Source organism: Myotis nattereri, assembly GCF_964212035.1.
Source record: "Myotis nattereri genome assembly, chromosome: 7".
Taxonomy (NCBI): Eukaryota; Metazoa; Chordata; class Mammalia; order Chiroptera; family Vespertilionidae; genus Myotis; species Myotis nattereri.
In genome coordinates this window covers 56,023,229-56,036,796 of record NC_138082.1, presented here as the reverse complement: position 1 = coordinate 56,036,796, position 13,568 = coordinate 56,023,229, and the positions used below count along the sequence as shown (strand labels likewise).

The window sequence follows — 13,568 nt, the reverse complement described above, 5'->3', positions numbered from 1 at the left end:
GAAATCTACTCCATTAACAAATTTTCATGATTCAATACATTATTATTAACTATAGTCACCATGCCATACATTAGATCTCTAGACTTACTCATACTGCATAAATTTTTAGACTTTAACTAACATCTCTCACCTGATTCCTCTTCCCTGCCCCTAGTAACCACTGCTCTGCTTCTATGTGTTTGACGTTTTTCAGATTCCACATAAGAGATCATGCAGTTTTATCTTTATGTATCTGACTTATTTCACTTAGCAGAATCCCCTCTAGTTCCATTCATGTTGTCACAGGTGGCAGGCCTTCCTTCTTTTTTATGGCCATATACTATTACATTATATACAGGGGTGGGCAAAATTAGGTTAAATTACCACCCGTCATTACCTAAAGGATAAATCATAAGAGTGTGCGATAATGAAAATAATAATAATAAGACAAAAGTACAAATAAACAGTACAAAAGTTCAATAATACAAAAATAAACTGTTTTGCATACTCACAATTGTAAACCTACTTTTGCCTACCCTGTATATGTGCCACAGTTTATTTAGTCATCCATCCTTAGACAGCTAGTTACATTGTTTTCTTCCCTTTTTTTATTGTTTAAAGTATTACATCTGTCTCCTTCCCCCGCCACCCCCCCATTGACCACCAACCACTCCCACCCCAAAGGGCAAGCCCCCACTGCCCCAGTGTCTGTGTCCATTGTTTATGCTTATATGCATGCATACAAGTCCTTTGGTTGATCTCTGACCCCCACCCCCTTCCCTGCCCCTTGTCTCTGGATCTATTTTTGTTCATCAGTTTATGTTGATCATTATATCCCACATATGAGTGAGATCATGTGATATTTATCTTTCTTTGACTGGCTTATTTCGCTTAGCATAATGCTCTTTTCTTCCATCCATGCTGTTGCAAATGGTAAAAGTTTATTCTTTTTTTACAGCAGCATAGTATTCCATTGTGTAGATGTACCACAGTTTTTTAATCCACTCATCTGCTGATGGCACTTAGGCTGTTTCCAAGTCTTAGCTAAGGTGGATTGTGCTGCTATGAACATAGGGGTGCATATATCCTTTCTGATTGGTGTTTCTGATTTCTTGGGATATATTCCTAGAAGTGGGATCACTGGGTCAAATGGGAGTTCCATTTTTAATTTTTTGAGGAAACTCCATGCTGTTCTCCACAATGGCTGCACCAGTCTGCATTTCCATCAGCAGTGCAGAAGGGTTCCTTTTTCTCCACATCCTCATCAGCACTTGTCGTTTACTGATTTGTTGATGATAGCCATTCTGACAGGTGTGAGGTGGTACCTCATTGTTGTTTTGATTTGCATCTCTCAGATGATTAGTGACTTTGAGCATGTTTTCATATGTCTCTCGGCCTTCTGTATGTCCTCTTTCAACAAGTGTCTATTTAGGTCCTTTGCCCATTTTTTGATTTGATTGTTTACCTTCCTTTTTGTTAAGTTGTATTAGTTCTCTGTAAATTTTGGAGATTAAACCCTTATCTGAAATAGCATTGGCAAATATGTTCTCCCATGCAGTGGGCTTTCTTGTTGTTTTGTTGATGGTTTCTCTTGCTGTGCAGAAGCTTTTTATTTTGATGTAGTCCCATTTGTTTATTTTCTCCTTAGGAGCTGTGTTGGTGAAGATATTGCTACAACATGTCTGATATTTTGCTGCCTATGGAGTCTTCTAAGATTTTTATGGTTTCCGGTCTCACATTTAAGTCCTTTAACCATTTTAAGTTTATTTTTGTGTATGGTGTAAGCTGGTGATCTAGTTTCATTTTTTTGCATGTATCTGACCAATTTTCCCAGCACCATTTATTGAAGAGATTGTCTTGACTCTATTTATGCTTTTGACTCCTTTGTCAAATATTTATTGAGCATAATGGCTTGGGTCAATTTCTGGGTTCTCTGTTCAGTTCCATTGGTCTATATATCTGTTCTTGTGCCAGTACCAGGCAGTTTTGAGAACCGTGGCTTTGTAATATAGCTTCATATCTGGTATTGTGATCCCTCCAACTTTGGTCTTCTTTCTCAGATTGCTGTGGCTATTTGGGGTCTTTTTTTTATTCCAGATGAATTTTTGGAGAGTTTGTTCTAGGTCTGTGAAATATGCCATTGGTATTTTAATGGGATTGCAATGAATCTATAAATTGCTTTGGGTAGTATGGACATTTTAATGATGTTGATTCTACCAATCCATGAACGCGGTATGTTCTTCCATTTGTTTATGTCTTCCTCTATCTCTTTTTTCAATGTCCTGTAGTTTTCAGAGTACAGGTCTTTTACCTCCTTAGTTAAGTTTATTCCTAGGTATCTTAATTTTTTTGGTGCAATGGTAAACAGGATTGTTTTTTGTTATTGTTTTTTGTTTTTTAGTTTCTCTTTCTGTTAGTTCATTATTGGTATATTAAAAAAGCCATAGATTTCTGGGTGTTAATTTTTGTATCCTGCTACATTACCCAATTCATTTATTAAGTCTAGCAGTTGTTTTGATGGAGTCTGTGGGGTTTTCTATGTACAGTATCATGTCATCTGCAAATAATGACAGTTTCACTTCTTTTCCAGTTTGGATGCCTTTTATTTCGTCTTCTTGTCTGATTGCTATGGCTAGCACTTCCAGTATTATATAGAATAGGAGTGGTGAAAGTGGGCATCCCTGTCTTGTTTCTGTTCTTAGAGGAAATGAATTTATTTTTTGCCCATTGAGTATGATGTTGGCTGTAGGTTTGTCATATAAGGCTTTTATTATGTTGAGGTATGATCCTTATGTTCTCACTTTGCTGAGAGTTTTTATCAAGAAAGGGTGTTGGATTTTGTCAAATGCTTTTCTGCATTGATTGATATGATTATGTGATTTTTGTCTCTCAATTTGTTTACTATGACTTTTTAATTGAGGTCTGTGATGATATTAATGAATGTAATATTTTTGGTATTGTGTAATAAAATGCATCAACATTTGTAAAACCAGATCTACAAAATCAGTATTTTTGAAATGAACCAAAGCATGATGTTACTAAATTTTGCATGGGTAAAAATTCATTTGAAGCATAAAACAGACTGTTGGATTTTACTGTAACAGAGTACAAAAAGTTCATTGATATGGATTCCGAATCAACATTGGAACTAACCTTTAAGAAATAGCTACTTGTCAAGTTTTGATGAGATATCAAAGAATATGTATAATTAACTAAAAAGCTTTCTCCCTTTCCCAACTACATATCTGTCTGAGGACACAATTATTCACCTATTTCAACTAAAAGAATATATCATAGTAGATTGAATGTAGAAGCAGACATTAAAATCCAGCTGTCTTCTATTAAATGAGACATTAAAAAGATTTGCACAAATGTAAAATAGTACCCTTATTAATTAACTTTTAAAATGGAAAATAGTTATTTTTTTAAGTTGTAGTAGTGTTTATTAACTTAAAATGCATTAGCATGCATTTTAAAATTATTATTATCATTCTTTAAATATATTTTTATTGATTTCAGAGAGGCAGAGAGAAACATCAGTGATGAGAGGGAATCATTGATAGGCTGTTTCCTGCACGCCCCCCACTGTGGATCAAGCCCAAAACCCAGGCATGTGCCCTGACCGGGAATAGAACTTTGACCTCCTGGTTCACAGGTTGACACTCAACCATTGAGCCATGCTGGCCGGGCTTAAGTTATTATTATTATTTTTTATTTTTAATGTGTGAAACATCAATATATATATAATCCACATAAGCCAAAACTCTTTGGAGTCCTCAATTTTTAAGGATGAGCACTGACAACAAAATGTTTGGTTATCTAGACTTGAGGAGTTGAGTTGAGGACTTTAGAAATAAGAGGCAGGGTGAATGAAGAGAAAAAGTCTAATTCAGGACACATTTTGAACGAACAATGTTAAGATTTGGTGATAATTCAATAGGGGGTGGATGAGATAAAAAGCTTAATAGTAACTTGTATGTTAACTATGTTTTTTTTAATTACAGTCTAGAAACCAACAAAACCAGTGCAGGTTCATGGGTGGATACTCCTCTATAAATACTGTTTTGGGAGACCCAAGGAGGCGGGGGGGCGGGGGGGGGGGATGGTTGATGGCTTAGGAGAAGGAACAGCTAGAAAGAACAGGCAAATGCTGGTAAGTAAAAGGCAAGGAAGACCAGATGTTGGGCAAGGAGCAGGTCATGGATAGGTAGAAGCAGAGAAAGGGATTTAATATCAATCAAGACCATATTTCCATTTATCAGACTTGATTCAGAAATACTGTCTTGGAAGCTGATATTAAAGGTCCTGCAGCTAGTGAGTGGCTGGACATTGTAATGCCCAGAGTTCGGTAGAATTTGAGGAGGATGGGAGTGGAGAGGAGGCTTCTCTTGATGGAATGATCTTTGGTAATCTCCAGGGATCTTCACGGTTCTAACAGTCTGGCTTTAAGAAGATGGGAAATGAATGCACTAAGTGTGGGCCAAGTTGGAACAGTTTGATAATCAGACAAAAGGAGGGAATTTATTCTTCTGAGGGAATAGTGAGTTCAGAAATAGTTATTTAAGACAGAAAAAAATATAAACAGAATTGTTTTTTAGGTAAGAGAAATGTAGGCACATTAAATATAGATATGAGTCCATGGAACCTGAAAATTATATGTTAGTAAAAAAAGGGGGCTCTTGGTGTTAAAATTGGTAAGACAAATGACCAGCTTCAATATGGCAGCTTATCTCAAAGATGTTTGGTTTATAAGGTGTTGCTCACATTTTTTTTTTTTTTTTGAGCCTTACCAACCTATAAGAAGTAGGTTTTGGCTACTTCCCTGGTAAGGAAATTCGAGAGGTTAACACTGTAAAGGGTCCAGAATAGCTTTAGTGTGGAAAAGACTTTTTCTCTGAGACTGTGGGGGCGGGTGAGGGAATGGCTAATAGGTTTGGAGTTATAGTGGCAGTAACTGGGGAGCCAGTCAGTTCATGGACTACAGACCTGAATGTCCCTGCCCCGGACACGGTCCAACAGGCGTGACTAGCTAAAAACAGGCAGACAGGAAGTGATCCAGGAAATTCCCTTTGCCCTTCTCCACATGATATTCCACAATGGTATGATATTTGAGGATTCTTTGAAAGCATTGGGAGTAATATCACTCTCCACTTGCCTAATGGATTCCTAAGGAGTAAAGCAAATTATTCTCTCAACTCCAAATACAGCCATTGTAAATTTTTTGGATATTTAAATCTGTGAGATGTAAAGCACTGCTAAGAGATGAGGTCTTCCTCTCATCCCTTAATCCCACTGGTATTGGGTCCATTATAGCCATTATTGATCAGTGATTTAATATTAACTGCACAGATGAAAAGAAACTTTAGAGTATCCCAGTGGATTTTGGTTTGGAGGGTCATTTTGAAGTAAGAATTTGCTTAAAGAAAATCCTCTCGGCTGTTCAGATCTCAGGATTTGGTGATCAACTATGGAGGTAGAAATGCTTTTCCATTTCATAGTCAAGTGGATCCGAGTGAGTTCCCAAGCAACTCATCTCTTCCAAAATGTCATTGTCACATTTTACCTGGGTGTCCTTCTTTCAGAATGAAAAGTTCAGTGAGAGAAGGCAAGATGGCTTGATGTGGATTAAGGATTTCAGACTGAAGGGGACGTCTGAGGTGGGGGGAGGTCACTGGGATGACATTGTAGAAGAGAGAATAATTTGAAGGGATAGTTGGGAAGCTTTCAGAAGAAAAATAATCACAGTTTCCTAATGAATGCAAAAACTGAGATAATCCTCAGTAGGTTTTGGAAATTAGGTAGAAGCAAAGTCCAGGTTGAACAGTTTTGAGAACAAGTTAATCGTGCATTTGAGTGTCTTGTCAATTCAGACAGTAAACCTGGAATTGCCACTGCTCCCCAGCTTGTAAGGGGGAGGTGACTACTTGTCTTTGATAGTCTGGGCTGTGTGTCTGCAGATGCAGTGTGGAGGCAGCAGTGACTGGGCCAGGGGCACCCCCATTCCCTGCAGGACCGACACAGGGTGCAGGGTCTTGGAGCGAGCCCCACGTGAGCCATAGGCTCTTTGTCTTCAGGGTGAATTTTGTGGCGGCCAAGCCTGTGCAGCTGCTCTCCCTGTCTCCACAGCAGCTGCCAACTGGGAGTAGTTTCTGGCTCCTTCCCCAGAGTGTTCCAGGTTGAACTGGAAGCTAGACCGTTCTGGGGCACAGTCACAACTGGGTAGCAACACAGAGATTGTTTCGAAAGGAAAGGGGGGGCGTGGAGCAGAGAAACTGCCGAGTTCTGCCCCTTGACCCACTTCTTCTTTTCATAGGCATCCTGTTTTTTTCCTCTGGTCCAGCTGCCACCTAAGATAAAGCAGCCGCCCTGCCAGAGCCTTGGGCAACGAGGGTGGGACTGATCTGTTCTGAAGTGGTTCAGCCCTTGGGTGTGCCTGGGTTGTGCGGATTTGGTTTGGTTCCTGCCTTCCTCACCCAGATGCCTGTGTACCTTGAGAATCAAAATGTGGTTGAGATGTCTGATGGGAAAGGGCCTCTCTAGAGTGGCTGAGGGTGTGGCTGACTGCCCCTGGGGTGGCTCCCTTAACTCTGTTGGCTTAGGCCCACTGCCCCTTCATGATACGAGTTTGACTCAAATGATCCGGGGCTCTCTTAGCCCAGGCAATGAAGCCTGGGTTATTTTACTCCTAGTTTTCTAGCGCAACTACTAGTAAAAACCATCCACGTTGGTGAAGGGCTCTTCTTCCCACCCCGAGCATTGGAAGCCTTTGAGAGTAAGCAGGGGGTGGGGTGCTTGTCCTTCATGCGAGTGAGGATAATACAGGTGGTCCTCTCAGCTCTGCTTATTATGATTTTCAAGATTCCTAAAAAGGCACTGAACTTTGGTGCCAGTATTACAACTCAAAGGTAGTGTTGCTATTTTGTTCCTCCTTTATTGTATTTTTCTAAGACCTATTATCTCTTATCTGGAGATTTCCACATCTAGGGAAAATTGGTTCGTGAATGTACAGCTCTAGACAATTTAACAGAATGAACAAAACATGAGGATGAGAGACTGTCACAAGTTGCATATTGTTCTTAAGTTCTAACTTCAGTAAGCAGTTTGCTTTCTACATTATTTCATTCCCTGATGGGTGCTGATTTTAAAATGCAAGAAAGGTGTGAGAATAATGTGACCATCATGTTGTCAACCATAATTAAGTACGTACCCTTAGGCTTTTGCACACAAGCTTAACCTACAGCTCAGCATTTACATCAAATCTAACGATAAAAATTTCTTAAGTGCAAAAAACAAGACGACCAGCCTTAGAGAGGTCAGATAAGAAAGGAAGTTTTCCGAGCATACCCTGCGGCGTTCAGGTAAAAGGTGATTCTAACTGTACTGTGGAGTATGTTGAGAACACAGCCTGATTTTTCTACATTTGGATGGACAGTAAGGTGTATTATTGGATCCTGTCTCTTGGGACACATTTCACTGGGATTTAAAAATCTTTGTTTCAACTTGGACTTTTGGTGATTAGCCCTTGAGTTGGAATCCTGGATGTCTGTCACTGCTGCAGGGTTAGGGTTAGGGTTAGGGTTAGGGTTCTGCAGAGCAAGTTTCCACCAAAGTGGTCCTGCCCCCACCTTGCCAGCATGCCTCTCTTGCGTGTTGCTTTATTTCAGTCTTCTCTGGGCATTGGCCACACTGCTCTTAAAGAGGAAGATGAAGGCCTTTTTCTGCTTTTGGTGTCTGACATACCCGTTTTTCACATGACATGGAACTAAGAATAGCTTTCAGATAATAACACTGGGTTCTTCTGATTCAGGTCAAGTACTTCACCCTTTGCCCTTGGAGTTTCTCTTTTCCTCTTTTCCTAACGTGTCACAGCCTCTTAATGAGCATGTATTGCCAGAGGACAAGCAACAGTGGCAAACTTAGTGCATTTTATAAAAATACACAAGAGCACCAGACAGGAGCTGTGGTGCCAACTCCCCAGATGTGATACTGAAACTCTCCAGAGGGCATCTTCATTGTTTTCTTTCTTTGTTCCAGAAGCAAAGGCCGATAATGAACCGAGCTGTTCGCCGGCAGCTCAAGAACTGTTGACAAGGCTGGGATTTTTACTGGGAGAAGGGATCCCAAGTGCCACACACATAACCATTGAAGAAAAAAATGAAACCATGGTAATGCCCGAGGAGGCCACTGCACCCCATACCTGCCCAGAGGATGAATGAAGGGACAGCCATCTTCTCCCACCTGGAGTGGGGGAGTCATTGTTTAGTCAAATGAGTTTGGGCTGTTGTGTATTGAAATGTATTGCAACTCCTTGTGGATTTTTGCAAGGGGCGGGCGGGAGAGGGGGAAGTGGGGAGATGCAGGAGGGTGCAGAACTTAAGAAAATGTCCACATTAACCTTCCACAGTCACCACCCGGAGAAGAGTGGCTAAATGAATTGAAGTGGCTGAGAGAATTCCTCAGTAATGATGCTCCTTTTATCTTTATAGCCCCATTTTTCTCATGTGGCTGCTTTGGTATATGCTTTCCTGTGCTTTTTTTTTTTTTTTTTTTTTTTTTTTTTTTTAAGCACTTGAGATTTTGGAGGGTCAGCGGGGTGAGGAAAAGATTTATAGGAGATGAGGCAGAGACAAAATGAGATGAAACCAAATGGTTCATCTACCAGAGAGCACTCCCTATTCTGGGGCATGGCAGCCTGCCACTTCTGAGAGGAGATATGTCCGCTGAATAGCAATGAGGGGCCGGAGCTGCTGCCCCCTGCCAGGGCCTCTGCATGGGCGTCCTGCCTCGAATGCGATTGCACTGACCACCAGTCTCCCTTCCCCTACCTCCGGAACCCGTAAATCTCCAGGAATTGAATCAGGTTGCAGCGCCCATGAAACATTACAAAAACAGAGTTCCCAGATTTTCCGTACAGAGGTCAGAGGACCCATTTGTCTTCTGCAGACTTGAAATGAGAGGAAGTCGGCCTGTTTGCTATTTCTGTTTTCCAAACGTGCGTTCCCACTCAATTATTTCTGAGAGTGCCCTTGCCATAAAAGAGAAAAATCAGCAGGGAGGGGAACAGAGCAAGGATGTTTTCCTTAAACTTTCGGAGACCGTATAGAGAGTAAGCTCCCAAGATTTTAAAAACTGTTAATCGTTTTAGCATCAAAAGCAAAAGCATGTGTAGAAGCGTCCTGTGTGAGCCCTGCTAACTTACCTCCTTCCGTTCGTCTTACAGTGCACAGCTCTGAGCCAAGGCATCAGTCCTTGCTCCACACTAACAAGCAGCACCGCATCTCCTAGCACCGATAGCCCCTGCTCAACCTTGAATAGCTGTGTCAGCAAGACGGCAGCCAACAAAAGTCCCTGTGAGACCATTAGCAGCCCTAGTTCCACCCTGGAGAGCAAGGACAGTGGAATTATAGGTAAGAAGCACACTGCTCGGTAATGTAATGGCTCAATGCACATCAGCCAGAGCATTCATACACCAGGCTCTTTTTAAGAGGGTTTAGCATGCTCTGTGAAGGTCAGTCTATCAGGGCCCACCCTCTTCTTCGCAGACAGCACTGGCTTTGTGCACAGCCGACAGAATGAAGCATCGGCTTTTACATTCCTTGGCGTTTCTTTTCTAACACTGGACTCATTTGGTAAAAAATTTTCCTGATCGGATCTCGCCTGTGGAGTTACAAGAATCTGCCGTCCTCACCAATGAGTTGCATTTGTTGGGGGTTGGGTTCCATCCGGATGCAGCAGGGCAGTGAAATCCAGGCATATCTTGAAGTCTCCCCAGTCCAATCTCAAGGTCACTCACATCCCTATGTATTTCCAGGCATTTGTCCTTTAGTTTCTTATAATGGGATCGGACCAGTTTTGAGGCCAGGGTTTTCAATTTTCTGAGAGTGGCCCCCCTATCTATTCCCCCCACACTTACACAGTAGGCGTGCTTGTCCTGACATGAGGGTCAGGAGACATGGATTGTAGTCCTGACTCGTGCTGCTCAGCTGCCTGACTTGAGCAACATTGAATTGAGCTCTTTGCACATCTCTTTCCTCTCTAAAATGAAGCATTCTGCCCTAACCAGTTTGGCTCATTGGATAGAGCGTCGGCCTGCGGACTCAAGGGTCCCAGGTTCAATTCCAGTCAAGGGCATGTACCTTGGTTGCGGGCACATCCCCCAGTGGGGAGTGTGCAGGAGGCAGCTGATCGATGTTTCTAACTATCCCTCTCCCTTCCTCTCTGTAAAACATCAATAAAATATATTTTAAAAAATAAAAATAAAATGAAGCATTCTGATTAGTTTAGTAGTGTCTGGTCCCAGGTGCGTAGTGGCATCATCCAGGGAATTTAAGAGCCCTTGTTTTCACATCTCTTCCCGGACAGACTGCACTTAAGTTTCCGCAGGCGGGCCCGGGCGTCTGTGTGTCTCAGGTCTCCAGCTTGGCGCCCTTCAGGTAACAAATGTGTGGGACCACTGGAGGGTTGTTCAGGTCCTCCTCTGCTCTAAGACCGTGCTGCTGTTTAACATCTGTGCTCTACCCAACAATTCAGCTCCTTCCCTTTGGCTCCCATATTAATATGTAATTAAATGGAATGGCATGTGAGTTCCTATTTTTCTTCAGTGACCTGCCATCTCTTTTCCAGCGCAGTTTGAAAATCCAAGTTGCAGGTTCACCCAGTCTGTATTTTGGAGGTGGCCCCAGAGGGTCTGTGAGATTCCCGGGTCTGGTTTGTGGGCCGCCTGGTGTCGCCCTCACCGTGGCTGTGTGTGGGGCCTCTCAGCATGAGGAAGGCAGCGTCTTCCCTCAGTTTTCACGTGGATTAGGCTCTTTGCTGGGGTTTTGTTTCGTTAATTGCTTTATTGAGATATAATTCACGTACTGTAGTATTCACCCATTTAAGCCATTGAATGGTTTTCGTTATATTCAAAGTTATACAACCATTACCACAATCTGATTTCAGATCATTTTCATCACCCCAGGAAGAAAACCTATGCCCATTAGAAGTCACACCTCATTTCCCCTCTCACCTCCAGCCCTACTCAGGCTACTTTCTGTCCGTATAGATTAGCTGATTCTGGACATTTCATATAAATGGTGGGTTGAGGTTTTTGTAGCAAATTTAAATTCTCACCTCATTCTGCTTCCCCACCTGCTGTGTAGTCTAGTTCAGCTAACTTTTCCCTGTTTTACTTCTGTTCTCATGCCTCTCTCTCTCTGAGCTGCTCACCACTGCTAGATCTCTAGTATTGATCTGTGATAGGCAGGTAACTTACACCATTCTTAGCTCTTCTGAAATTCCCTCTCCTTACAGTTGATTTTCATTCAAGGAGTTAGCCAGTGCTACCATTTTTGGGGGGACAAAAAACTTTTCCTTTTCATTGTATGTTCTGGCATTGGCATTGTGTGCCTCTTACTATAACCAAGCCAGTTTCTTGTTTTGACTTTTCAAAACAAAAAGTTTCAAAAAGTTTAGAAACTTTTTTAGTCACAAAAATATGACATTCATTCATTCATTCTTCTCTTTCGCTGTCTCTTATTCTCCCTCTCATGGTGCTGCAGTGCTGCAATTTATAGAGCGCTAATGAGAGGAAAGAAAAGTTGCTGGCGGGTTTTCTGTGTTAGCCATGAAAGACGGAGCTGCTGGAATATTGAAGTCCTTAATGGGTGCTTGATCTAACACAGGTCCGCTCAGTCCCAGACCGCTCAGTCCCCTTACTACATGCTCTCTACAGCACCTCAGAATTTCCTTCAGTTGCCTTTCTCTTGTTTTATTATTTACTTCCGTCTCCACGTGGACAGGGGTCCCATCCGTAGTATCCCAGCTCTCTACGGAGCTCCTGGCTCAGTGTTGGGAATGAGAAATTAAAGAAGCAATGCAGGGTTCCCATCCAAGTTGTCACTGTCGCGTCTTTTAATGTCATCTGTATTTTAAGCTCTCTTGTCCTTATAGTTAAATGACACAATTTATGGCATTGAAGCTGTCCTTCGCTTTTTGGCTCAAGTCAGCGTGTTCCCTTAACTCAGCAGATGAGTGGGAGGCATTGAGAAGGGTTTTACGGAAAACTCCAGATTGGAGACTGTGCGTCTTGTTGCTCTAGCTGGTCTGCAGGCAGCAGGGGTGTAGGCAGCCAGGATGGAAGCGCTGAGCTGGTGGAAACGCTCCTGTGTGCTCTCTCCTTCCCTGGCCTGCAGAGTGACAGGCTGTTGCCAAGGGACACACGGAGGTGTGGCAGGGAGCAGGAGGAAAAGCAAGGGTTTCCTCTCCAGACGGACCGTAGCCACAGCTCCTTGAAGGGGCAGGAGTGGTGGGGCCGAGGAGGGAAGGCGGTTCCTCCTGAGTCAGGACAGGGTGTGCAGGCTCTGTGCCCCTCAGCAAGCGGGCATCCGTGCCTCCGCTGTGGGTCTGTGGTTGCTGGGGCTGCGTGTGTGCTTTTTCTCCCTGAAGAACCGTGTTTGTTTTGATAAGGTGTAGCCTGGGAATGGCAACTGTGGGCCTCGTCAGTGTTTCACAGAATGAAATATTCAGGAACACAGTGATCCTAGTGGGCAGAGATGAAAGGGCGATAGCTTGGCTTTCTGTTTCAAAAGGCCTGGCAGCTGCTGCGAACAGAGGCTGATTCCGATCCATGTTCCAACTTAAAGCCTGCAGATGAGAGGAAGAGGCTTTCCACTTACTTTTCCATCTTCAGTTGTGTAAGATTTGTCAGTCTGTAGAGCTCAGGTCCAAGTGGCAAAGGTACGGGGGACGGCCGGTGTAAAGCCCCCACAGCTTATGGCTCTGCAAGCTTTGAGGAACTAGGCAGTGATGGCGAACCTATGACACGTGTGTCCGAGGTGACACGCGAACTCATTTTTTTGGTTGATTTTTCTTTGTTAAATGGCATTTAAATATATAAAATAAATATCAAAAATATAAATCTTTGTTTTACTATGGTTGCAAATATCAAAAAATTTCTATATGTGACATGGCACCAGAGTTAAGTTAGGGTTTTTCAAAATGCTGACACGCCGAGCTCAAAAGGTTCGCCATCACTGAACTAGAGGCTCCCGTACTATAGGGCTCAGATCAGACTTCCATGGCACAGCATTCACACAAGTTATTTGGGACTTTTAGGGAAATTTCAACCCATCCTTCAACATTCCTGGGCCTCCCCTTCCATTTAAGCTGATTTCCATCAGGCTGCTTATATTTGATCGAAACTTTTTGCCCAGCAACGCCAGAGGGGAGCTTGTTCCCACACGCCCAGACAGCCTCCTCGGGGCAGCCACAGGGTGCCTGGCCTGGGCTCTGTTTCCACTGGCTTTGACATATTGCAGGGGAAGAGAATTTTCTTTTTAGGAACTGCTCAGGAGGAGGAAAGGCGGGCTAATAACCATTAGAAGAATTTATTGGGCCCCTTCCAGCCTTTCTCTGTGGAAGCCAGAGCTTAGCAGAGCCCTCCCCCAGCCCCTGTTCCCACTTTATTGTGTTATACAGAGGGGAGTCCCACTTTATCCTATTTCAGGAGGCCCAGGTACTGCCAACATAAATGCCTTTAGAAGTATAATAATTCTGTCATGTAGAAATACTGTCTAAGCTGAATGGGATTAACTGAATTCCCTATGAAT

The 13,568-nt window shown here is 42.8% G+C and overlaps 1 protein-coding gene across 1 annotated transcript in view; it reads left to right on the top strand.

Moving 5' to 3' along the window:
• The window catches only part of TANC1 (tetratricopeptide repeat, ankyrin repeat and coiled-coil containing 1), a 237,453-nt gene that overhangs the window by 150,588 nt on the left and 73,297 nt on the right, over positions 1-13,568 (top strand). The window contains exons 6-7 of the mRNA XM_081095903.1: positions 8,014-8,144; positions 9,200-9,386. Coding sequence (XP_080952029.1) covers positions 8,014-8,144; positions 9,200-9,386 — 318 coding nt within the window. The remainder of the gene's footprint in view (positions 1-8,013; positions 8,145-9,199; positions 9,387-13,568) is intronic.